This window comes from Ambystoma mexicanum, chromosome 13 (assembly GCF_040938575.1).
Source record: "Ambystoma mexicanum isolate Mex_15411 chromosome 13, UKY_AmexF1_1, whole genome shotgun sequence".
In the NCBI taxonomy this organism is placed as follows: Eukaryota; Metazoa; Chordata; class Amphibia; order Caudata; family Ambystomatidae; genus Ambystoma; species Ambystoma mexicanum.
Window position 1 is genome coordinate 50,808,722 of NC_090938.1, and position 27,329 is coordinate 50,836,050.

At 45.6% G+C, this 27,329-nt stretch overlaps 1 protein-coding gene across 2 annotated transcripts in view; it reads right to left on the reverse strand.

Moving 5' to 3' along the window:
- CTSE (cathepsin E) overlaps positions 1-27,329 on the reverse strand; it is a 287,701-nt gene that overhangs the window by 159,532 nt on the left and 100,840 nt on the right. For both annotated transcript variants that reach the window (XM_069632601.1, XM_069632602.1), the window contains one exon: positions 25,745-25,886. In XM_069632601.1, the coding sequence (XP_069488702.1) occupies positions 25,745-25,886 (142 nt within the window). The remainder of the gene's footprint in view (positions 1-25,744; positions 25,887-27,329) is intronic.

A 27,329-nucleotide genomic window follows, 5' to 3' on the forward strand; every position in this document is an offset into this window, starting at 1 on the left:
TCCATCGATGTCTACGCGCCCCAGCTCCCTTAGGGTCCTCACCTGGAACGTAAATGGGATGGGCTCCACGATTAAAAGACGTCTGATCAAGCAGCTACTCTCCAGATACTCCCCCGATGAGGCCTTGCTCTCTGAAACACACCTTGTGGGGGCACACTGTAAATTCTTTCTGCGCACCAATTATAGGACCGCTTTCCATGCGGGATATACCATGGGATCCAGGGGCACCCTCGTTCTTATACATAAACGGGTCCCGTTTGTCTTGCAGACACTAGAGCAGGACCCCCGTGGGCGTTACGTGAAGGCGCTTGGGACACTCCGGGGGGAAACATTTGGACTTGTCTCAATCTACTCCCCGTCTGGACTGGGACAGGATCTCCTCGATGACCTGACCTCTTTGATGGGTAGGCACCAGCTGGACAAGTGGTTTCTGGGGCGCGATTTCAATGATGTCATGTGTAACACCCTAGATCGCTCTCATCTTAAACAACGTAACCCGAACCACCCACGAAGCTGTCCAACTTTGTATCTGCCCTGGGTCTTGGTGATGTAGGGCGGGAATTGCATCTGGGAATCAGAGGTTTTTCGTTCCACTCCGGGGCCCATGGCTCCCTTTCCAGGCTTGATTATCTATTTGTTCCGCACAAAGACCTCCTTAGAATACTCTCGGCAGACTGGCTCCCTTGGGGGGTTTCGGACCACTCGCCTCTCCTGGTGCAGTTGCGGCTGCAAGGAGCAGCCCCCCCCCCCCTAGAACGTGGAGATTGAATGCTTACTATCTGGGTTGCCCGGATTTGGTGGACCGCCTCACGGAAGTCTCGACTGAGTACTTCGAGATTAATGATACCGGTAACAATGACCCGATTGTGTTGTGGGAGGCCTACAAGACCGTGCTGCGGGGAGAGATAATCTCCTGGACAGCGAATAGAAGAAGGGAGAGGCTCCGGAAGATAGTTGAGGCAGAAGCGGAGGTAGCCCACTGAGAGAACGAACACACCCTGGACCCTACCCCACAGACCCAAATGTCCCTTCAACGGGCCAGTGAATGCCTCCGAAACCTTATGTTCGACAACGCCAAACAGGCCCACTGGGAATCTAGAGCTAGGAGATATGAGTTGGGGGATAAAGCCGGGAAGATGCTGGCTTGGCTGGAGAGGAGGGACGTGGGTCGGCATCTGGTCCGTGAGATCATTACCCCGCAGGTTGAGATCTGTCGGTCAGACGCTGAAATAGCAGAAGCCTTTGCCCAATTCTATGCTGAACTATACCAGGCCCCGGATCTACCGTTGGACCAGACCCTCCCTGATGGTGTGGTGTTCCCCACGCTATCAGTGCAGCAACGGGAGATGCTGGACTCTGATCTTTCTGAGGCCGAGTTGGTAGAAACCCTTGGACAGCTGCAGCCGGGTAAAACCCCGGGCCCAAACGGGTTCCAGGTAGAAACCTGGCAGAAACTGGGGGGTAATAATATAGCACCTCCCCTGCACCAGATGCTGCTCGCCGTGCTGGAGCAGGGCTCCCTCCCGGACGACCTATGTAAGGCTACCATAGTGTTTATCCCCAAACCAGATAAACCCCAAGAGCAATGTGCCTCTTATAGGCCGATCTCGTTAATTAATGGCGAAGCCAAGGTCCTGGCCAAGCTCCTGGCTAACCGACTCCAACTGGTAGCGGATACACTCATACATCCAGACCAGTGTGGCTTTATGCCTCATAAATCAACCCGGATGAATATACGCCGACTCCACTTGGCGTTAGAAAGGGCCCCCATCCTCGATACCTCATTGGCCTTTTTGGCAATTGATTTCGAAAAGGCGTTTTATTCTATCCGTTGGGATAGCCTCTGGGAAATCATGACCCATATGGGATTTGGAGAAGGCTTCCTAGGTTGAGTAAGATTGCTCTATACAAACATCCAGGCAGAAGTTAAAGTCAACGGGTGGACTTCCCGAGCCTTTCCCTTAGGTGGAGGCACAAAACAGGGCTGCCCCCTTCCCCCCCTCCTCTTCGCTCTCGCCATTGAACCGCTTGCATTGTGGCTTCGTCAGAGCGGGGCATGGACGGGATTTAATTGGCCCGAAGGACATGAGGATCGCATATCTCTTTATGCTGACGACCTACTACTTTACCTGGCTGACCCAGCTCTGAGCTGCCCCATAGTAACTCAGATACTTATCCCTTACGGGGAATTCAGCGGGTTGAAAATTAACTGGAAGAAATCCGTACTGTTTCCAGTGAAAGGAGGGGATCAGGCCGAGTCACTGAATTGTTCATACCGGCTTGAGCGGCAGGGCTTTAAATACCTGGGGATCTGGGTAACACCGGACCTTACTAAGTATGCCATGCACAACCTCCAGCCGATCATGGATAGGCTGGTCAACGACGTCCACCACTGGAAGCTCCTCCCTCTGACCCTCATGGAGAGAGCCGCACTTTTTAAAATGATGTCATTACCAAGATTCCTTTATGTCTTGCAGAATGCCCCGCTTACGATCCCCGCACCTGAATTCAATCGTATAGAAACCCTCCTCAGGGAACTCATCTGAGGGGGTGGCCATACACGTATTGCATTATGTACCTTGCAGAGGTCAGTCTGGGAGGGTGGGATTGGCGTACCCCGTCTCCAAACCTACTACTGGGCCTCACAACTCTCGGTGGTCAACAACCTACTCCACGGGGACCGGGTGCTACCTCAAATTAGGGCAGAAGTGGAAGCCATGCAGGGTACAGACCCACTGCGGGCGCTATACCATTCTCTGGGAAGGCCCCCCGCCTGCAATCATGGCTCACACCGCAAATATCTGGAGACAGGCACATGTTTGTCGGGTGGGGGAATAAAATAACAGCAGCACAACCTTTATGGCAAAATAGCAATCTGAAGGAAATTGAGAAACTCGAACCATGGCCGCGCTGGGTGAGAGCGGGAATTCTGAGGGTTGAAGATATCCTTAAGGATAGGAAGGTGACCTCATTTGAAGACGTGCAGTGTAGATTTCAGCTGCCCAGCACCGAACAATATCACTTTACACAATTAACCCATGCCCTCCGAACCCACATACCCTCAGGTGACACAGTCCCTGATTATAGTCCGATAGAATGCAATGTGCTGCCTGCGTATATCCCCAGCAAATGTACGTCCACTCTTTACAACGCCATCACTTCCTTTGCAACCCCCGAGCTATCGGGATTAAAGGTCAAATGGGAAAGGGATGTGGGGGAAATAGACCCTGAGGACTGGATCCAGGTCCTAATGCACCCGTGGGAGGTAGCCATTTCCTCGAGACTTAGATTAGTGCAACTCAAAATCCTGCATAGGGTGTACTACCCTCGAACTATCTTATATGGCTGGAAGAGGGCAACAAGTCCAAAATGTCTCCGCTGAGGAGAGGAGGAAGGCACCTTTTACCATATACTCTGGTCATGCCCCCGGATCCGTGCCTACTGGAATGCATGCTGTACGGAATTGTCCAGGGCACTTACTTGTCCTATTGAACTAGATCCGAGGGTCCTAATTCTGGGTGTCCCGGATATGTCTGACTCGAATAAATGGCAAAAACTGCTATCGAACACTGCGAGGGCCCTGGTGAAACGCAATATCGTGCAAAAATGGGGAAATCCTGACCCCCCGACACTGGAACAATGGATACTTGACATGGACTCATGTGCCATGATGGAGCACCGGGTCTATGGCGCATGACGATGCCCGAATAAAGCATCTAAAATATGGGGGAAATGGGAAGAAACTGGGCCTTGACATCCAGGGACAGTGATGATTTCTGCATGAATGGATAGAGGGTGGGACGAGGAGATTGCGACACAAGGTGATGAGAGATATTAATAATGCTACGTGGACTTGTGACTGAAGGTGCTGTCCTGGGGTGCTTTTAATTTTTGTTGTCCCTTTTTTTCTCGCTGTTTTGTTGTTCTCGGCCCCCGTTTTGGTGGCTGACTTGTTTATGTTACAAAATACAATAAAATGTTTTACCCAAAAAAAAAGATGGAGGGAAAGGAATCTTGGGGGAGTAACTCTGACCCCAGTGACATTCTAAACTTCTTTTTATCACTGAACTTGGAGGAGAAATATCTTCCGAAGAAGGCTAAAGCAAAAACTTTACATGAAGACCTGAAATCACTTTGGGCAGCAGTTCTGGCGAAGCAGATTGCAACAGGAGAGCAACAGGAGAAGAAGACGTCAGGAAGAAACTGGTGGGAGTGCAGCAGTTATTTAAATGTATATAGAGTTTAACAAGATTCCTTAAGTTGTAGGTTCAAGACTTGTTTAGCGCTAAGCTAATATATAGTGTTTACCAGTATAAAAATTAACTGACAAAAATATTCAATTAATCGGCAGTATTCATCGTAGTAGAGTAGCCAGAAATATTTGCTAAGTAGATAAATACCGCTAAGGGTTTCCTTGAGCTTTGTTCAGAACTTTTTTTTTTTTTTACACAATTCCAAGTCATTGGGCCTCATTACGACCCAGGCGGTAAGTTACCGCCTGGGCCGTGACTTTACCACCATGGCGTAAACTATGTTTACGCCATGGTGGTTGGCGGACTTACCGCCCCATTCCGACCTTGGCGGGGCGGTAAGTCCCCAATCCCCATTTACCCTTCCCCATTCCCATTTTGGCCCCATAGGGCATAATGGGAGTGGGGAAGGCGTTAATTACGCCACCGTAAATTACGGTGGCGTAATTAACTCCATGGTCCCTTAGCGCCATGGATTTTAACACCTGTTAAAAGCAGGTGTTAAATCCGCCATGGCGCTAAGGGACCTCGTACTCAGGCGGTAAGGGTCGGCGCTGTTTACGCTGCCGTGAACCCCTTACCGCCTGGGTCGTAATGAGGCCCATTAACTAGTTTCAAAGTTAATGCACGTAAAGAAGATGGGCCTCATTCCGAGTATGGCGGTAAGGGATAGCGGCCACCGGTAACGAGACTGGTGGCGGTAATCCCTTACCGCCATACTCCGAGTTCCCTTTGCGCCCTCGCCCTTAACGCCTGCTTTGAGCAGGTGTTAAAATCGAGGGCGCAAAGGGGCCCCCAAGCCAATAACGGTGACCGTAATGAACGGTCACCGTTATTTGCATCTTCCCCATTCCCATTGAGCCCTATGGGGGCTCATTTGGGAATGGGGAAGAGCCTTGGTGAATGGGGAATTACCGCCCCGCCAACCTTGGAATGGGGCGGTAATTCCGCCATCCACCAAGGCGCTGCTGGTCCGGGTACGGCGTCAACCAAGGCGTTAATAGCGCCATTGGTTAGCGCCGTACTCGGAATGAGGCCCGATGTTAAGTTAAATCCGACAAGGAAAGAGGCAAGTGTGCGTCCTAGAGTACGTTGCTGCCTGACCTTGAGAGGTCTGGGGAATCGTCAGACATCGTGCGTGCATCTGCCATTTTGTAACTAGGTAGAGATATTCGTCGGGCACAGAAGCGGTTGAAGATCTTCAGCTGTCTCAGAGGGGTGCGCGTAGGAACGGAGGAAGTATTGAGGCAAACCCTCTAGAGGTGGTGGCGAGCGGCATCGCGGAGAGCAGTGAGTGAGGGAAGCATGGGGTCGTGGCTATCACTCGACAGGTGGTGGCGAGCGGCACTGTGAAGAGGAAGAGAAGGAGAGAGGTGTTGGAGTCGTGATTGCAATCAGACTCCAGTGAAGTAGTACACGCGTGCGGGAAAAGACGTTAGCAGCATTTCGTTAAAGAACTGCAAGTAGGAATGTTTTAAATAACCAAATAGTTTTAGTAGAAGAAATAAGTTTTAGGCTATTTAAATATTGAATACAAGGAATTCTGGTTAGAAAACACTAGGATAATCAGTTGCTACTAGGACTGGAGTTTCAAGCAGCGAACATTAACTTTAAAAGTGCATTATTTTCCATACAAGATTTTGACAATTTCAACAAAAGCACGAGAACGATTTAAGTCTCAGAAATTGGATTTCATAAGAGAACTCAAAGAGGTTACTTGTGTCAATTGAATAACTTTTGCAATTTGTTCTCGTCCTCAAGGCAGTTGCTGAGGAAGCACAGGTATGAAGAGTACTTGGGGGGAAAAGGCAACAAACAGTGATGCAGGTAAAGACACATAGAGCACTTACATTGTGGTATTTTTCCATTTACAGGAGAGCAGGAAACAAGAAAGGCTTGAGTCTGTGCCTTTGTTATTTTGTCCACTTTCCCTTTCCTTCCCTGGGTGATCAGTTCTAAGACCTACCAAAAGAGTATCTGAGACTGAACGCCTCGAGGGGAATTGTGGGGTTCTGCAGCTTCCCCAGACAGTCACGAACTGACCTAAGTGGCCCCAACAGTTTAAGGTGATTGACAGGTGGGCGGCCTTAGGCCAACTGACCTAGATCCACTTGCACCTGTGCACCAACTGCAAAGGAAAGAGGCTGTAGGGCTGCTTAAGTAGGGAAAAAGGGTGGGAAAACAGGAAGGATCCAACAGTTTAAGGTGATTGACAGGTGTACAGAGGGTTAGGCTAGGTGACCTAGATCCACTTGCACCTGCTCATCAAATTCTTCAGTTGTCCACCCCCAAACTATTCGGGGATTATATGAGGTTAGCCATGGCATTCCTAAAATGAGTTGTAACTGAGGAGCATCTATAATTTCAAACACCAACTCCTCACTGTGTACTCCGGGTATTTCCACTTCAATGGATTGGGGCTCATGAGTAATTGGACCAACTGACAACTGAGTTTCGTCCACTTCTCTCACCAGTTCTGGCATTTTCTTGGTAAAAATTGGAACCTCTAAAGAAGCTGCCAAAGTCCGGTCCATAAAGTTACCTTTCATAGCAGGCCCACCACATCGGACTAGAATCACAAGTCTACGCGATTGCTAAATAATGCTTCTATCTCCTGCTACTAATTATAGGAGTCCTCCCCTACCTCTCCTTCCCACTCAGAACCCTTGTAATCAACTTATTAGTATTATCAAGAATTGACTTCGCGAACAGCCTCTACCTTGGAATGCCAGAACGTCTCACAAAAAACTCCAGCGCCTCCAAAATACTGCAGCAAGGGAGGCTTAACAGAAGAGACCACATCACACCAGCCGTGAGAAGTCTACAGAAACACATTAACTTCAAAGCCCTTTGCATTGCCCACAAATCACTACAAGAAGCCAAATTGTCCAATCCCAAATCAACCGCTACCAACCAGGAAGAAACCTAAGTTCAAGCAATGACCTCCAAATCGGAAAAAAACACTACTAAAAAAAGGAAATTGGGAGGACCCACATTCTCCCATCTAATAGCCACTCTGTGGAACTCAATGCTGAAGGAAACAAGGATGACAGAAGATCACCTTACCTTCAGAAAACACCTGAAATCCTGGCTATTCAACTCACCGAGACTAGCATAAAAATGGGCACCTCCCACAACTATCAACGCAAACCCAAGACAATCAAGGAACAGTATGGATCCTAGAACCAACATTAAAACATCCACCCTGCTCCTTGCTCTTCTCCACCATACCCCACACATACCTCACACATCCCAATGGGCCAGTCCTACCACACACAAACACACAACCACACATTCACCAAAAGAACAAACTGCCACACACTGTTGCAAACAAACAACCCAGACAGTGGATGTTGCCCATCTGGACACAATAACCCCATTGTGCACAATCCAAACACACTCAGAAAGCAGACACACACAGATGCCAGTTTCTGATGGATCTCAAAGCACAACCCTTATCCTATCCCTCTTCCTTCACTAACCTACTTTCTTACAGAGCCACTTGAGTGCCTGGAGAGGCCATGCTAATGGTAGTGGTGTGTTGTAAAAAATCAACTTAACATATCTTAACTCCTAATTTCTTCCTACCAACTCCTCTGGTCTTCCTCCTAACACCCACTGATGGTTTCCTTCTGCCACCCTCTGTGGTCCTCCCCTACCAACTCATTTGGTATCCCACTTATCACCACCTGATGCTTTTAAGATACCGCCTCCTGTGGCCTCCACTTCCTATTCCCTCTGTGGTGTCGGAAGCGGCTGCATCTACATTTTAAGAGGTGCATGGCAGCGCGGCTTGACGGTGGGGGTGGTTTCCTCTAACAGTCTGCGAGATGAACGAGACGAGCAAATGCTGTGACCACTGCAAAGCACTGCAAACCGTGGAGAAGTTCATTAGCATTAGCAGCAGCAGTATGGTAAGCGGAAAGCAGAAAGCAGAAAGTGGCGGTGGGCCGCTGTGAGTTGAGGAGGATCACAGAATGTCAGTGGCTGTATGAGTCTGAGAGCAGCAGGTGCCTGGTGTCGGAATGATTAGTGTAAGAGGCATGTGATGCTGTAGCTCAGCCGTTGTTTGGCTCAGCTCAGCCTCCCTAGGTAAGTGCTCAGTGAGTGCTGTCAGCACCCTGTTTTTCTGCATTGGTTGCAGAGCACTTTGGGAAATTGGCCAGCTTGGCCCTCGACGGAACTTAAGATGCTAATTTCAGACTGAGCCAGACTAGCGCCTGTGTTTAGTTCTCATCTTTATGTCTTATGCCACATGCTCTGGCTGAATTGTATGTGCAAGGCATACATTGTTTTCAAAAAATGATTAGCAAAGTTTGCTAATTGAAATGTTCTTGATTAGCAAACATACCCATATGATTAGCAATGTTGTATTAGTATTACTAATGTCACCAGAAGTTATTTGTACCCAAGACATAAACTGAGCAACAATACAGGAGTTTTGTGCACGGTTGAAGTAAGACGAGTCAGGCCTTGCAAACACTATGAAATTCCACTAGACCTGCAGGTCGAATAACCTAACTCGACCTAAGAGAAATGCACTTGTCGCATGGCAATATTTGATAGAAAATGCAAACCTGCTTTCTGTAAAATTGAGTATGTCACCACAAACACACTTTGTTTGACACACTGCGGCCACCCAAAGGCCCACCATTCCCACTGAAACTTGCTACCTGACATTTACTGCAAACAAAGTAAGCATCAAATCAATGTTTCAAACATCCCCTGCAAATGATAATGTGATTCAAAAATTTACTCGAGACTGTGAGTGAGCGAAAAGACTTTGCAAGCCCTGGGTGAGTGTCTGTAAAATGTAAAAGGCATAACAGCATGAATGGACACAAATAGATACAATATAAATTCCCTTAAAACAGGTTGGCCAACCCTCTCTCGGAGGTGGCAATATATAATGCAATCATAATCAGAGCAAAGCGACCACTGGAGGCCAATTAGACAATAAACCACTGGAGACAAAAAACATGACCATAACAAGTACAGTATGGTATTGCAGTAGATCTGTAGGTGTACAGTCATGATGGGACTATTGATCACTACTTTGCGTAAACATCTGGTTAGCTGTGTGTATTCCTTATGTAAGAAGAAAGTAAGACTAAGATGAGCAGATGGCGTAGCAGGCAGAGAACTGGACAAACTAGGTGGAATATTGTAGTTTGCGGGCATCTCTCTAAGCAACAGGGTGATAAAGGAGAATGTCAAGGAGTTTGGGATCAGCTCAAGGGTCAAGCACCAGTTCACAGATGCATGAAACCAGCAGGTCACAGAACCAGGTTTCCCATCAAAAGCATTTGGCTGTGTGATCGTGCACTTTGCCAAAATTGTTTGACTGCAATCTGATGCATCCTTTCCAACAAAATGAAATATAGTTGGCACTATGAGATTTAGACACACTAACCTTTCTGTTTAGTGGCTAAAGGACTCTCAAGTATTTCTGTGATAATTCTCTAATACAGCCACATCTGCCTATAAAACGGCTGAGTCACGGAATACATAAGTGGCGACTGAGCGATTCTCACGATAAGTGTGGGACAATAGCTGCGGCTCATATTTCATAGATCCCATTAGCACCCTGGTGGGGGTGCCAGCCAATCAGGTGGCTAGGAACGCAGGCTTGAACCGCTGGTGCAAGTCCACGTTCCATACCGTCTGACGGCCGGCTCCCCCGCTGCCATCTTTCCCCTACCCTCCGTTCCCTTATTGAAAAAATGTTTTCCCCTTTTCCCACCCCCACTTACATGTTTGTTATGACGGGGCAGGCCACCACCGCAGCTGCTTCTCCGCTTCTTTGGCTGCCATGGAAAGGGAAGAGGGTCTCTGAAGAGCCCCGCCATACCTTTCCATGGTGGCCATCTTAGAAAAGGATTTCATTCGTTGAACAGGACACCTTGTGTGTCTTGTTCAAGAAAGAAATCCTTTTTTTTTCTTTGCACAGGGTGCTAATGGCGTTAAGCACCCATTCCAGGGGTTATTACGGTGCTTAACGCAACATTAACCATCTATATTCTACATCAGACAATTTTACAAACTATCATTAATGCCTGGGGAAACTCTAAGGAAAGGTAAATCTGTAAGAAAGCGTCAGCCTAAACCACATTCTAAAATGCCAACAACTAGGTCACGGGCAACAGCTACTGAGCCTCTTACAGCAACTGATATTGAGAGGAGAAAGGAGCAGAACTTTGAGAAGGCAACCATCTCGGGCACCCAAGGAACAATCACTGCCTTTTTCCACTGAGAGGCCAAAAAAAACCTAGTAGAAAAGGTTCCGGAAGTGTCCGTTGTGATAAACTTGAAGGTGTCTCACCCGATAGTCCCCGGAGACCTGTCGTCCAGGTGGCCAGGGCACGGCCATCGCTATTGGATACAGTTCCCGGGGGTGGACCAATAGGGCAGGATCACCTGGGCGAGGGGTCTTTGGGGAGGGGTAGTGAGACACTGAGGGTTGAGATGCTGTATCTCCTTCCCTGAACACCTTTTCCCAATTCTACCCTGTAGGACATTTAGAAGCTCTATAACGACCCCCTTTTCCCACACAAACACTTTCTTACACTGTAATAGACAACGGACTAATACCAGAGCCGTTTACCTGGCATGTCCCAAAACACGGGACAGGCAGAGTCAGGCAATTGACAATAACCACGCACACCTGGCTGCCCTTTACCTTCCCCACAGGGATAAAAGAAGGAGCACGAAAGCACACTTGGAGCAAGGCCAAACGCACAAGGAGACAGCTACACCAAACTGGCAGTTCAAATGGAGAAGAAAGGCGGTGAGACCTGGAAGTATGACGAAAGGGGAGTTGCCATTGCCCTTATTTATTTATTTATTCATTTATTTATTTATTTAGCGCTCCTAACCCAAAGGTATCTGGGCGCATATTTTACAGGTCATGATAGCAGAACAGGTAATTACACGTTAACATAATATAGAAGGTAAATTTTATCATTGCAGGATAGTGAATTTTAAGATAACTTGATCCGAGTATATACAGTAGTAATCTACAGTGTTTGGAGTATTTACATTTACAATTCTAGAAATATGTACATAATGTTACATAATGTTTTCAACTCAGATCCGCGAAGCCTCTGAAAGGGAAATCATAAGACCGGGAGTTATAGCTGGCGTGCAAAGCAGCAGACGTCAATGGTACACGGGGGCCTTCCGCTTTGATAACGCAGGCGGAGAAGCAAGCTGGCTACCGTGGTACTATCCTTATCTCCAGAGATCAGAGAAGATAACATGCTCAGCACAGCTGGTGAGTCGGAGGGACCTGATAGCAAACCAAGCTGTGTTGAGCCCATAGCAACATTTTGAACGCAAGGAATTTGCAAGAGGCAGAATTTGTGTTTGTGTTTGAACTTTAAAGAAGGCCCAGTGGAGGTCCAGGTGCAGAGGGATCTGGCGCCACGTGGGCGCTCATTCGAAAGACTCTGACTGGGACCTGTTTTGAAACTACAAGAACCAGAAGGCCCTAGGAAAGGGTGTTGTGGGGCATTAGAGTGGTCCTACAAGGGTTATGTCCAATCCCATGTACAATTGAAAGTCTCTGACGCGTTGCCAGTGGGAAAGCTAGGGGAAGGGAACCCCGCTTTCCAAGGAGATTGTGAACTGTGAAATACGGCAAGTGTGAACCAGACAGAGGGATGCCACGAGAAAGCTAAAAGGAAACCCCTGCTTTCTAATGAAAATGAGCAATACAGGAACTGTGTTAGGAAGGGCCATAGTGAACCCAACAGAGGGAGGCCCACTTTTGCAAGGAGGATCCGAACCCGGTGAGGAAGATGGAGATTCTAGGGGCGAAGAGCAATCACTCAAGGTGCAGGATCAGAGAAACAACTTTTGTTTGTCATTGTTACTTTGAATCAGTAAGTCTTATAATGCAAGAAACGTTTGCAGGAAAGAGACTTCGTCTCTGAAGGTTTTTGATATTGGTGAACGGAACTGTGAACCTCATGATGACGAGGCCAAGGATTGTGTTGTGCTTGAGAGTCCCACCTTGTTCCGTGCTTCTAACATGGGGAAGGGAGAGCCAGCCATAGCATCCTGGCTTGTCATTTTGTGAACACTTCTTTCTTTTCTGGTGAACATTATCCCACACTCTTTCTGTAATTTAGTAGTAAGGATTGGCAATCGTTTTTTTTAGTATAGGCCATTCTTATTTGACAAGATGCCACTAGGACTGCCTTATTACTATTTGATGGTCGTATGTTGCTCCCATCTTAGATTTAGGTTTAGATTAGTCGTTTATCTCACCCATTATAAAGTTCAATAAATACCCTTGAACTGTGATCACTTGTGCCTTTCTTTACTGTTGCCTCCATGAGTTCCTTACACAGTGCAGGAGGACCAAGTATTGAAAACAAACCTCGATCACACCCATACAGACTTTGGGAGCATAGACAATAATTCTTTGTTAGATTTGTGCTACACTGTACATGATACACTACAATCTGTGTTTCTTCAGTCAAAAGCACCAACAGATGTTGGTTCAACAAAACCTCCACAAGTTACTCCTTTGACACAACTTGGGCCCACTGTATCCGCAACATGTGAACTACCTATGGTCTCTGCACACTCACCAAGAAGTCGACCACTCCCGTGCTGTACCCACCATCTGGCAGCACAGAGAGCATGGAAGCATCAAGAGCCCCAAATTCTAATTCAATTGTTCACAGCCCCATCGACAACAGTATCAGTCCACTACAGTTTGCAGTTAAGATCCTGTTGAAGTTATGTGGCACAATACTACAAGAGTTAAACTTACAGAGGGCCATAATCCAAACTGTGGCAGAGCAGCTTAGAAACAACTCTGTAAGTGAAATGGATTCTCAAAAAGCCACAGTTAGCTCTACGTGTACGCTGGTGGAAAAACCCAGCTCGGAACAAACAGGGCAAACTGTGTGCCTTGAAACAGCAGAGTAATCAACAATCTTCAAGACCCGAAAAATCAGAGAATGACTAAAAGTCGTCTAATGGGACCAAGGAAGCAGGAGGAAGACAAGAAAATGTTCGTTCTATTGTACCTCCATAGCTCCAGACTGAATGAGCCTCTGAAATCTACTAAAAATTCAGTGACCCGTTCTAAGTCACAGAGAACGAGGAAGGAGTCAAGATGAAAGAATAGGGCACAAAGGGCCTCAGAGACCTTGACCAGCTGGCTTTTGAAAGATAAGAGAACAGAACTCATTGAGGAAATAGTATCTGATGAGTCTGGCCCTATATCTGAACCAACGCTGAGCGATGCGAGTAAGCCTTCTGGTGCAGCAGTCGTAGAGGCAGTGGTCAGAGATTGTGTAACTCAGACACAATTAGAAAACCGGTACAAGGAAACACTGGGTTTAGTTGTAGAAGCCCAAACATCTTCACGATAGATGTAGAATTACATGACAAAGCAAAAAAGAGGATTAACTTTAGTGAGCTAATCCATATTCTCCAAAGAATTCCTTTTTTGAGGGGGCTGAACTCTTCTGATTTTGAGTATGTGGAACCTTTAATGGGTTACAGTGACAATATGTCCTGTATACACTGTGCCTTACCCGAAATAGCACAACTATCTAGTTCTCACAAGGCCACATTACTTAGCCTAGGCTACACGTTAGACAAAGAAATTGTTAAAGGAATGTCAAAGGGGTGTTGTGAGAAATGCCAAGAGCAGGCCGCTAATGACAGGAAAGGGGAATACAATGGTTCAGCAGCTGCCTTGGCACCAAGTAACGTAAATGAAAAAGGATGGGCACGGTTAAAGGGTTTCCTACGCACCGAGGGAGTCGAAACCAAGTGAAGTATTGAGATTGCATGTTGGAACACCAGGGGCTGTATGCACTTGTTGGGAAAGTCTGGCTCTCTTGATGGACTTGGTTGACCTCAGCTGTTGTGGTCGATGGGTTCCAACTTTACAAAGTGTTAGCAAAGAAGGGAACACATTGTAGGCCATTTGGTGGGCTCATTATTGGTGTCACAAATCCATTTAATTCAAAATATCATCCCCCTCAATTATGCATGAGAATGTGATTGCTGTTGAGATACAACTAGAGAAAGAGAATATGTTTGGTAAATTGCTTATTGTCAACGTATATGTTCCATCTGGCTTTGGAAATATAGAAACAATTGGTGGGAGTTGACCTAACCGCCAGATCCCTAGAGAACACAGAATGTGCTGTGTACATCAATGTCCTAAGCAGAAGTGTAATGCTGCAGGACAAGGGTACCGGCAACGGTAAGCGATGGCTGGCTGTAATGAAAGATTGGCAGATCCAAGGGTGAATTGTCTTATGAGATAGCACTGCTGATAATGCTTTTGCCTTCTAAAACAACAATTAAACACTAATTTGGGCACTTTACCAGAAGCATTTATGTACTGATTTCATAATTTACCTACCAATGGAAAACAAATTGAACAAACATTGCAGCTTCATTATAAGAGCACTTTGTGAGCACTTGGCCTACTGAGTGGATACAACCAGTTTTTATGTTGATGTGCATTTGGATCCTTGTGGCACAGACTCCTTTATGCCAAGCAGCTCCTTCAAGCAATGATAATTATACTCCGGTGTAGCATCTAAACGTATTAAGTTTAATCGTAACAAACGGTAGTGCCCACCTACCTCGCATAGATCTCTACGCTTTTTAATATTACCCAGTTTAGTATTAATGATGTGATGTGACGTCAGTGGGTATTTATTGTGACTTGATTTAACCAAAGACATTGTTTATCTGTATTTAATATATAACATGAATCTTAATTTTGTTAAAGTTCTTTTGGAGTGTAAACAAATAACGATAAGTATTCTCTCTTCTCCCCGGCTAGTCACCTCTTAATCTGTCACTTGTTTAACTATTTCCACAGCCCCCTTCTCAAATTGAAAATATGCTGCAAACTCCTCCTGCAACCTTCTCCAAATGTCCAAACATCCACTTCTTGGGACCTCCCTTTTATACCTAAGTGGGTCCATAACTAAGCGCCCAGTTTAAGATATAGGGCTTGCACAGGTATTCTTAGCTCTTCCGCCTGGTGGTTGGTTAACCTGCAATTGTTTACCCTGACCAGCTGTAACATGTGTTCTATCTTGTGATCTGGCCGTTGACAGGACTATGACTTAAGAATCTGGGCCTTCATCTTGGAGTTTCTGTCTGTGCTGCTTGTCACATGTGTTGGGAAGGAGCTAGCGCCTTCCTTCATTCCCGAAGCGCTTTAGAATTGGGCAAGACTTCTGTTGACTGTCTCTAGGCACTACAAAAGACCAGGGGGGAGGAGGAGCACTGAGAGAAATCTTTTTTCATGCAAATATAATGACACACACAGACCCTGGGCTGGCACTAACAGAAGGCAGTTATTTAAATATAAGGTACAGATACCTATTAGCTGAATACATTGGTAAATGTTAAATCCTATTTTAGTTTTTCTCAAAGCACGGTAGAAACAGCCTCTCTGCCAAAAGGAATGTGGCCTGCGCTAAAAATAGACTACAGGCATTGCTGTGGTGTTCGCTAGCTCTGACAGAGCAGCGCGTAACTCAGGAGCTGTTTGCTGGCTGTCAAAGGGCCCAGGCAGGCTATGGCTCATGCACACAATGCAGAATTATGGAAAACAAGGTTTTGAGGAGATTATAAAAACCAGATACAAATATCGGTCGAATGAATAATAATAATAATAATAATAATTTATTTCTTATGTAGCGCTACACGCCCATAGGTCTCAGAGCGCTTAAATCACAGGAGACATCATTATCCCACAGAGTGGTACTCAATTTATTGACCACGGAAGGATGAAAGGCTGAGTTGACCCTGCCGGGATTCGAATCCTGCCACAGCAGGCTGCACACAGATATCAGGGCAACTGCTTAGCTCAGTGTGCTATCTGACTGGCTTAATGAGATATGGAGAGCATGACAGGGACATGTTTTTATGTATAAATGTTCATAATGTAGCAAAATGATGAACACCATGAGCTACAGTGTTTTCTTGCATATGCTAGCAATATGTTAAGTAGTATGTCCTAAACAGAAATCCGACCATGAAGCAAGGAAGACTGGAGCATTGATTGTATGGACGAAGGACAGTTTTGGATGGAACCATGCCAGTATTCAGTGACCAAGTCAAGAGGATATAAGCTCTTGTCTGGCTCCAGTCTGCAGGAGAATGGGACAGTTGAGGCACACCGTTCAGGCAGCAGAGCTCTTTGCTCCTTTTCTTATTTCTGTAAAGAATAAACTTGTTTTCCTTGCAAGATATACTCTTGGCCTTACTTCCCTAGAGGGGCGTACTTTACTCTGGTGTGATCATGATTAGGGGTACCCGAATAATGGAGGGGTACTAGTGTAAATTGGGCTACCCTTACACATGCATGTGGGTGCTGTCGGGTTGTAGTGGAGCTGTGCCTGTAGCGGATGACCAGTGTCAGAAAAAAAGGAGAGAATGAGAAAGAGACTTACCTGGGGTTTGCTGCCTCGAGCGGCCCTGTTGTCTAAATTCAGCTAATGGTGTTGGGCGGCACGGGGGGTGTCCCCTCACAAGAGGAATCTAAGGGGACCGAAGTGCTGATGTCAGGGGCAGCTCGGTAATCCCGGGGCTGTGACACTTGTTGTCCCACCCTGGAGCCAGACCAGACAAGCCCAGTGATAGTCATGGTACAGGCAACGTGCCAGGAACTGCCTGGGCCCATCAAGAATATGCCCATCATTGGACGCGTGTGGGGGCAGCCCAGATCAAGCTGCCCTGCCATTCCCCTTGATGGCCTGCCCCGTGTCCAGCTTGGCAGACCCTTCAATAAAAGCCCTCCCGGCTGCGTATGTCAAGCGCAACCCGGGAGGTGAAATGAGCAGACGCAGAAGTCCGCTCCCCCCCAGGATGGTGGAATGGTGAAGCAAAATGCCCTGTGTTGGCCTTACCGGCCAATTTATGTGAAGAGAATGGAGGAGGAAGTCCCGGGCTGCTCCGTTGAGCGGCCTGGGTGAAGAAAGCCCCGGGCCACCCAGCGAAGCAGCCCATTTGAAGGCAGCGGCCCCACTCCCTGCATCTTGTGACACATGGCAGAAGGGCCAGAAGGTCCAGCAGAGCTATGACAATGGAGATGCCGCCGAAAGTCAAAATGGCACTGTGAGCACAGCAGTGATGTTGGGTGGGCCCCCCAGCCAACACGGCCCACTCTGAAGGTCAAGAAGGGATGTGGTGGTGAGTGCAGGGGCTGCCAGCACTTGATTATGGCGTGGGCTGTGCAGTGAGTGTAGGTTGCCCCATGTGGTGGACTGGGCCACTCTGAAGAAATGAAGAGGGGCCAGGCCCAAGCCATCATCTGTAGGGCACAGGCCCCTGCCAGCCACCATCTAGCCTTGCTACTGGGAGAAGCAGAACCAGCTAGTCACCATCCAGCCATGACTTCAGCCCTGCACCAGCCTGCACAGAGCCAGCGCCACCAGAGACAAACGCCAGGGAACTTTGAAGGGGTGACTGACTGCAGCAGTCACCTCATTATGACATAGTGTTTATGTAGTATATATTTTGTAAGTCAATGTATATATGCATGTGTATGTAGGGGGAGCGTAGTGTTTGTGGGAATGGTACGTAGAGGTAAGTGTTAAGTAGGGGTAGGAAAATATATAAAGATGGCCATTATTTAACATGTGGGTAGAGGGTAGGTGCTCTGTCGTGGTGTAGTGTGATAGAGTGGTGTCTGCCTTAGGCCGCCTAGCAAGATGGGACCACCCACCCACTGACCTCACACTCCATTTGGGTGGTACCTGAGCAAAGGTTGAGATTATGTCATGCCAGACTCACCGTTAGGGTCCCTGAGACCCCTCTAAGGAAGGGTGAGCTGACATATCAGATCCCCAATCAGTTGGAACTCACGCCAGGGGAATCCTAGGGAAAAGATAAAAGGTATACGTGCTTTTATTAAATAAAGAGGGGTCCCTGTTGGGATCCCTATAAAATGCACTCTGGTGTTGGTGTCTCTTAGTGATCCAAGAGCTCAGGGTATATCCCATCTCCTGTTAACAGGGATGTTTTTTAGCAGGTGCAGTGCCCTGTAGGAAATACAAGGTAGCTCTGCATTTCATCATTCACATTTTAGCAAATATCTGCATTTTAACTAGGGCCAAGGGTGTGAGACTCATATATGTGACTCAAGGGTATAAGACTCAGGCTGATGCCAATGCACAGAACACATGCTAGAATATATTCACTTTGCTCCATGATACTACAGTTGTGGACTGGGTTGCAATAAAATTAAAACTAACAGGAAACTAACATAGTAATTTACCTTATCGATTTAACATATAAGAGATTCCCATAATAACATCTAGTGCAAACCGGTCCATGATATAAACTGGGTGTAGATTGATGGAAATGAAATAAACGAAATGTACAGGCTTAAAACTACACTGTGTTTTAAAGTGTGGAATGTGAGATCCCTTCTGCCAAAGACATTGCATTGTGTCAGGGCAGGAAGCGCTGGAGGGGTGTAACACTTTCTCTTCAGCGATGCAGTCTGTATCTTGGGTAAAGACACAAAGGAAATCACTTGCTCTTTTAAGGGGCTGAATTGTCCAGGGGGCGTTCTTTTGAGTGACACATGGGTTTTAGGAAAAGGTCTGAAGCAAAGAGGGTTGGGTCATTTCCCTCACTCACTGACAAAGGAAGGAAAAGTGCTGGGAGAGAGGGCTGGTTCCTTAGAGGCTGAGTCTCCTGTGTTCTTGCTGGCAGACCTTAGAAGAGCTGCAGTCTCGAGAATGCTTATCTGGGTTGACCCTGAGTGCGGCAAGCAGAAGGGCTGAATCGGGGGATATCGCCAGTTTGACCTAGGTAATTATATTGTAATTGAGTAGCATGTTAAAATGGATGCTTGATACAATGTGGCATAGGGTAAATAATTCAGTTCATTTTTAGGCGCTGCATTAATAATAATAATTTAAACGTGCATGTAAATCTGTGCCTATATTTTTCAGCGATTCAGAGTGTCAGAACTTCTACCAATTTTTATTGTGAAGTTTAAGGCTAATTACAGGCAAAGCTCTGGACATTATCACAGATAGAGCGTTGAAATCCATTGCAGGAAAACCTTGCTTATGTTTGAATTACAACGTGGGTGCACATGTCATTCTGTGTAACTTGCATATTTCTAGTTTCTGATAAAGAATAATAATTCGATAAGGTAATTTACTCTCAGTGTATTTATTCTGCACTCAGGGCCTCATCACGATTTGGGTGGTCATGCCGGCACTATTACCGCCGGCGCTAGTAGCCCTACCGCCAAACCCCCCCGGCACTATTAACGCCGGATCACGGGTTTGGCGGAACGGTTAGTGCCCATTCCCCATTGGGCCCATTCGGGAATTCCTCATTCCCCATTGGGCCGAATGGGGAAAATTCACGCTATTACTGCCGGCGGATTTCCCACCGGCGGTAATAGCGCGAAAATCGGCAAATTTGCTGTGGAGAGATGGGGGGAAATCCGCCAAGGCCATGATCTGGCGGACCCTTAAATGAGGTGGTAACTGTCAGGTTTCGTGGGATTTGGATGAATGAGGATATGATTAACATAGTATGGTTTGGGCCTTAACTTTCTGTGCAGAGTGTGGAGAGCTTCCCAAGTCAAAATGGAGAATTCCAAAATGATCAGTGATTGGCCAGAAGTAAAAGAAAGGCATTGTTGGAACATTCTAAACCGCCTTTCATTGTCAGAAGCCCAGCTGGAAGGTCTTATGTTTGAAGCTCTTAAGTTTTAGAAAACTTTAGTTAGGCCCTTGTGCCTAATATTAGTTATTTGGACCAGGAAAGTGTTGGAGATTTTAAAAAGAAACTTAGAAAATGTTCCGGTGAAAGAAAGAAGCAAGCTAAGTGATTTCATTATCTTTTATGGAATTTTATGATTATCAAGCAGGAGTTAAATATCAAAACTATTAATTAACTTGTTCCTGTTTTTTCTTAGTTTTTGTTTATATAGTAGTTCTTTTTGTTCTTTCAAGTATTTATTTTTGAACTTCTAGAACTGTATTTAAATTAATTGAACTGCGTCACATTTTTTGCACCTGGCAAATTGGAGTGTGGAGGTCTGTTATTCATTTTAGCGTCGTGTGTTTTTTCGGCCGTATAGAAGTTTATTGAGTACTGTACCTTTTGTTCGGTAGCAGTGCTTTTTCTTAGCGTCGGACTAGCGTTAGAAATCTTACACTGTCTGCGCAAGTGACAGTGTGGTAGCCACGCGACTCCGAGACTTTATGTTTAATTTACTAACATTCTAACCTGGCGCGTGATCTTCACTGGGCTGCCTCTTCAAGGATTAGTCTCTGGAACTGAGGAATTACTCCTTTCCTGTTGGAGCAATTCATATTAAGAAGAGTGGAAGACTGTTCCTTTACGCATGCGCCCAAGCCAGTTTCATTTTTGAACTCAATTCCTTGTTCATGTGCGCTTCCATTTTAGAAGGAGTAAACAATATTTTCACGCATGCGCATATTCTGGTAAAAGGAACGCTTCTTTAACGAGCGATTTTCTTTGCAAGCAAAAGATCCAATTAATGAACACTTTTACACATTCAGAAAACAAACAATTTTAAATTGAATAGTTAGAGTGTCATTCTTGGAATTTGTGTTGAAGCTAGACACCAATACAAACTACATGTATAATATTTCCAGCGGGTTGTTTAGGCAAAAGACAGTTGAACTGCTTGAAGACAAACTCCTTAAACTGAGAGAGATAGCAGTTTTTTGCAAAACCGAATTGAAGAAATCAGTAAGAGCATCTAAGACTCTATTTTTATGTTTTCTTCAGTAGAATTCATACACGTCCTCTACGTTATTCACAGAGGATAATCAGGTATGGTGGCGTGTTTATTTACTTAAAATTATAAAGAGAAGTCAGAGCCAAGGAATTCAAAGGTTAGTGACTAAAGTGAATTGTTGTTATTTTCACCAACAGGTTGGCAGATAAAGAAGCTGAGCAAAACCTGAAGTTTATTATTTTGTCCCATTTTCCCCCTTTCCCTTGGGGGTGCTCTCAACTGAACTGTTTGATACCAGTTAAGAGGTTAGCATCCAAAGGGGACTGCGGGGGTTCAGCAGCTTCCGGGGACAACATCAGATTTGAGAAAGCCTGACAGTAATAGCACTACCACCACATTTAAGGGTTACTGCCAGACTCGTGATGAGGCCCTCAGTCTCGTTGAGTTGGCATGCATAGAGATGTAAAATGTGCGGTAAGAAAAATATCAAAGCAAAGTTAGTCACAGTAAATTGTTTTACTCTGAGAGGCTGAATGAATGTTTTGTATTTTATTTGCATGTTAACGTATTCTGAGATGCAAGCCACAAGGGCATAAAAGAGTGATATTGTAGATAAAATATCACAGGAGAGCATGAGCTAATTATTCAGAGTGTACTAAGTCCAGCACTTGTTTGCCGTTAGTGACCCTGGTGAAATAATTATTAGGCAGTGTTTTGAAATTAGTCTCACCACTAAAAAAAAAACTATACATTTACCACAATATATTGTCAAGAGAGAAGAAAAATACCGCCATACCAAAATAACACAAAATACCACGTGATACTAAATATAACCCAACAAGATCTCCAACAGCCCCTCCCTACCAAGTTGGCTGGGGGCCGGGGTGGTACTTTCCATGGGAATGGAGTTTCCACATTTTCTCACCTCATTCTGTTGAGTTAAGACTGTTGCTGATCTAAGTCATCACTGCTATCAATCATTCCTCCATCTTGTTAGACTATGTAGTCTGATCTGTGCTACATGAGATTGGCATGGTGACAAGAGCGACACAGACACAAAAGATAAAAGTATTCAAAACCTTTATTAAAGATATTTGGGTTGGTGAAATGCCTATCTTACCCATTCTCTAATTGGGAGTAGTTTTGACCAGAAAACAAAAGAAAAATAGGGTTTGCTCATAAAATAAATGGGATGTCTGTGTCAAACCTATGCTTGCCATCACTTTCTAAATACAATAATGTGTTCAGGATAGTATTAAAAAAAAAGGTTGTATGAAAGTAAAGTCAGGAAGGTGCTGAAGCTGTCCCACAGCCACTTTCCCCAAGGAGGAGTCACTTGGGAGACTTCACAGTTGAAAAGGTTGTTACAGTTCATCAGTCATGGTCGTCCTTGAACTCCTCTGGGCTCTCTATTTTCTTCTGGGTGGAACAGTATTTATCTTAGTTTCCCAGTAGTTTCACTTAGGTTCCTCGTGATTTGTTAGCACCAAGTTCATACACTTTGTCTTTTCCTCAATATCAAAGCAACGATAGCCTTCTGGCTAGTTCTGTACTACAACTCCCACACTGCCTTTCTCTTTGGGCAGCAATGGGTTGTAGGCTTCACCAAGTCTTTGTTAGAACACTTATCTTTCCAAATCATCAATAGTTCAGTAACACAAATAGTTTGGCTTTTCAATGGGCCTCTCTGGGTTCCTTGCCCCAAGCTGTGGCCTCTGTGGTCTCAATGGTTTAACTTCAAGTTCATAACACAAAATTCAATAGTTTCTTCTCTTAAGGTAAGAACAGTGTTTGTATCACTAAGGATTTTGCTCCCACTTCACCTCATTCAAGGGGAGCCACCGGTGTCATTTAGTTAACACTGGGACTGTATCAAAGGCTTTCAAAAACGCATAGCTTTTTACTTCTTCTATGCGCAATCACTCTGCTACTCGGCTCCCTTCTCTTCTGGCTTGCAGGTACTGCAGTGTCTCTAGCACATGGATCTCTGCTTTCTCCTCAACTCGCAGTCACCCTCTGCTTCCTTCAGTTTTCCTCTTATGCCTCTTGTACGCTTTCTTTCACTTTGACATTTGTGTTGGCTTTCAATTTTACATGCGGGCCGCTTGCCTGCTCTTTCAAATCACTTTGCTTTTTGTCAGCATCAAATAGCCTCCTGGCTGAAACAATACTGTTTTCCTTTTTGCTGAGGCAATGCATGTTTTCATATAGTTCATATTTTCTTTACCACATGGCTCCCTGACCCCTCTGATTTTCTCATTAACTTCGGGTCCCAGATCCCTTTGGCTTTCTCGTACAAGTCCCACAATGCCCTTCTCTTTATGGACAATAGTGTACTATATTTATAACCAATCACTTGCTTTCTGTTTCGTGCCATTAACAATTGTGCTTCTTCTACCTCTTTCGCTCCAGCTACCTGCATGCTCCTGAGTTTCTCTCGGTCACACGAAACTCACCTGGTAGCGTAGCACTGGCGAATGCTTTCTCTGAGATGGTTTGGGTCGAGGTCAGTGTCTCACCACCTACCCCTAAGACACCCTTGGGACCAGCACACTTCCCAAGGGAACGAGCATTCACTGGGACACGGCCAGCAGGCTACAGTTTGCCTCACTCCGGCTCCTTGGAGACACGGATCCCTAGCCACACTGCAGCCCCTCACACACACAGGGCCAGCCTCTTGGCACACCGTTCTCCTCCCGGATCACACAGGCATCTCCTTCTGCAGCTCCCTACTCCTTGGGTCCTCTATTCCAAAATTCCTCTCCAGCTTGTTCTGCTCTGGCTTCAAAATCTGGCTTGGGACTGAGAAGGGCTCCCCTCCTGGCCTCGGCCACGCAGCCTCACTCCTGCTCTCCCAACGGCTTCTCTGTTTGCTCTATCAGCAGCCTCCTTTTATCCTGGGCTGGTATGCCAATGGGCTTCAGGTGTGTGTTCAGGACTGGGTCTGCCTGACCTTCAATCTTCCACTTAGCAAGACCTGCCTGTCCTTTAGCCTTAAACAGAGAGTCAAGTGGAGTCAGGTGTGAATAGTCAGTGGAAAATGCCTGACCCAGCCTGACTCTATTAATGGTACAACTTGATGTTAGTGGGTGTCAGTCTTCCCTCTGTTTATTAAGGTGTTTTCAGCAGGTAATCCTCACTACTCCCGGTTGCCTCTTCTTCACCCCAGTATTAGTATTAGTCAAAATTGGGGGCAGGTGGGCGATGAAATGGGATTGTATGTACCCCATGAAAGCTGAAGAAGGGGTTTCAGAAGGGTAATGGGGAGAGGGGAAGATGGGGTGTGCTGGGAAATGTCCCATTAGGGCTGAGGGAGAGTGGGTTGGCATACAATTGGAAAAGGGAGAATACCATGCCTCACCCTTGGGTATTCTCTTTCCAATCCCTTGTGACCCTCCACTCGGGTGTTCCTCCCTTGCTTGTCCACCCCCAGGTTCTGGATCCAACAGCAATGGCTGTCCCCTGGCCACTTGAGCAGGGGATCCCGGGGCAGTAGGTGGGATAATACTGTCAGGCTTCTCACAGCTAGGTTTGTGATATATACATTCTTGTAATAACCAAGTGAATAGCTGAATACCAGCAGTGCTTCAACAAAGCAGTGATATAACCCCTTCAATTTCCCCAATGAATCATCCAAGCACCAAAAGCACCTTCAGGAAGGAACACCCACGTTTAGGTCTGCCATGTAACAGCATTGTGTTCCCCCACTGAGCAACCACTGAGCAACTACTGAGCCACCCGACAGGTTGAACCTTTAATGATAAGTACATTATGCAGCTAACTATGAATCTTCAAACTAACAGACACCAATCACTGTTGTTTTAATTATTAGAGCATTGAAATTGTGCTGGTTCCATTGCAGACAATACAGCGGCCGGGGGGCAATAATGTAGAATTAAGCCTGGTGATCTGCAGGTGGGCTTGGTCAGTGACGGCCTTCCAGCTCAGGCCTTGGTAGGCCCGAGCATCCATGCCCAACCCCATAAACTGGTCGTTAAGCATTAGGACCCGCCTGACAGGTAAGTCTTGAGGTGTGGGGTCATAGCGAGGGAAAGGTGGGTAATGGAAACACTGTGGCAAGGTGGGTGTCACGGAGGGATGAACAGAACCTGGCGTAGATTAGCTCAGCAGCCAGCTCCCTCTATGCATACTTATAACCATCATTCTGAAGAAGCTGATTGGCTTTCGTACACAGAGTACTAATTGCTGGTATAAGCCTTCTGACATAACATTTCATTGTTTCTCCTTTGTCCTTCCTTGTTCCACCTGCATTATGTGTAATGTTGTAATAGCAGTAATGCGCCCTCCTTGGGTCGTTACTAGGTGATAAGGTTCCTTGGCCCTCAGGACTATTAACATGGACTGAGGGCCATTATCCCTTGGCAATGGCTCGCAGAATTTTGAACTATTGCTTAAATATCTCCCTCTCTCGATTTGGATCAATTCTAACAAACTCCCTCCCTTCTCCATGATTTGTTTCTCGCTACCCAAATGCAAGTAAGATGGCAGTTTCCAGACAGCTGAGGGAGTCATTGAGGCTGATAAATTGTTACAGAGAGTGGGCGCTACTGTCATTGGCTGGAGTGAGACTGATCAGTGATGTGGTGGTGTAGGTCCAAGTAGAGGCGCTTGCAGTTCTTTTTTTTTTATTAGGTCGGTGGTTCTTATGTGCATGGTTTTGGGTATGGCACACACATGATTACAAATGAATTTCTAATGATTTTCTAAAGTTGCAGAGAAAAGTAGTAATTGAACCCACCTCCCTGTTCACCGACATAGCACCAATCTGATTCTGCAGCTGCACAAATTCTGCTGGACGGGCGGTGAACGTGGACGTCCCGGTGTCAATAATGGGTTGGCACCCTTCCCGGCAGAAGGCTACCTCCCCTCCTGCCTTGTTGCTGTGGAGATAAACAAAGTGCTGACCATAAAGGAAATAGAAGTGGTTACACAGTTTAAACACACAGCAAACGGTTGCTGCAGACTTGTATAAATTAGAAGAATTGGGCCATGTTAGCAGGTAAGTCATTGGCAGCCGCAGGGAATTTGGTATGGAGACTCTTACTTGCCCAGAAGGATTTGCCAGTATTAATGCTTGGTGACCCACACCCAGTTGAGCTCACCTGAGAAATGCAGGTAGTCAATTCCACCAAACATGTTCTGTCCCACTCACAGCAGAGTGTGCATCCCCACCCCAACCCACGCTCGCTCACAGAAGGCCCAAGACCCATCTGTTATCTTCCTTCATAAGCCGTGACTCAAACAGATCAATGAAATCTCTTTGTGCCATTGACACCGTCCTTCCGATTTATTTTCATGGAGGTCCTACCTTGAAGTTCTGGAGGGTAATAATTCCACAATGTGCAACTGCCTACAGAATATTGAAATTAAAAAAATAACAATCTGAAATTTGGACGGAATTCAGATTAAATTGACACCTACTTATTTTAAGATGGCAACCCGCTTCTTTTACTTTCTTTAGGAATTGCGTCTCTCACACTCAAATTGAAGTTTTCCTGCTAATGTCACCTAATGCACCTGTATCTATGAAATGTGTTTTTTAATCTTCATCCAGGTTAAGTTCTCTTCCTCGGAAGAGGATTGTTTCCCTTTTCACCAAGCCTGTCCTTTATTTCACACTTTGATGAAATGCTGAAAGTATTTCTTGTGAGTTTGGATCCTTAACTAGACCACACTGTATAAGTGTCCTTTTTTGTAACACCCATCAACATAGGTATTTTATTTAAGCGGTGTGAACATTCTACTTGCATAAAGCAGCATTAGGTGATTGCTTCTAAAGAATGTAATTAAAAACATTTTGATAGGAACAATTTGGTAGAAGAAAGAGCAGTTTTTAAACATTTCTAAGTAACTAATGTGTTTGACACATAATAATCTCTATTAAGGTAGTTACAGTTCAGCAACTTCTGCACATATTTTTGCATAGGGCAATGATTTGTAAATCTCTTAATTACAAAATGATTAATTACACTTAGAAAAATCATTCAATATTACTTTTATCTTTCTTCAAAAGTATTTATTAAATTTTGTGTTCATCTTAAGAAATGTAATTTGATGTTAAAAACAATATATCGAAAAATTACTCCATCCTAAAGATTTATGGAATACACAGATATGGCAACTACTGAGTTATTGTGTTTAAAAAGAGGCCTGATGTTCCAAAAGCCCAGCCAGAATCTTAAAAACACTCAACAAAATAAAATACATGTTTGAGAAAAATAGATTTTGTATTTGGTGGGCAGGAGGAGAGTTGAAAGGGTGGCCTATTATTTTTACCCACCTCCCCCTAATTAAAAGTAAAACAAGTTATACACAATGTTGGT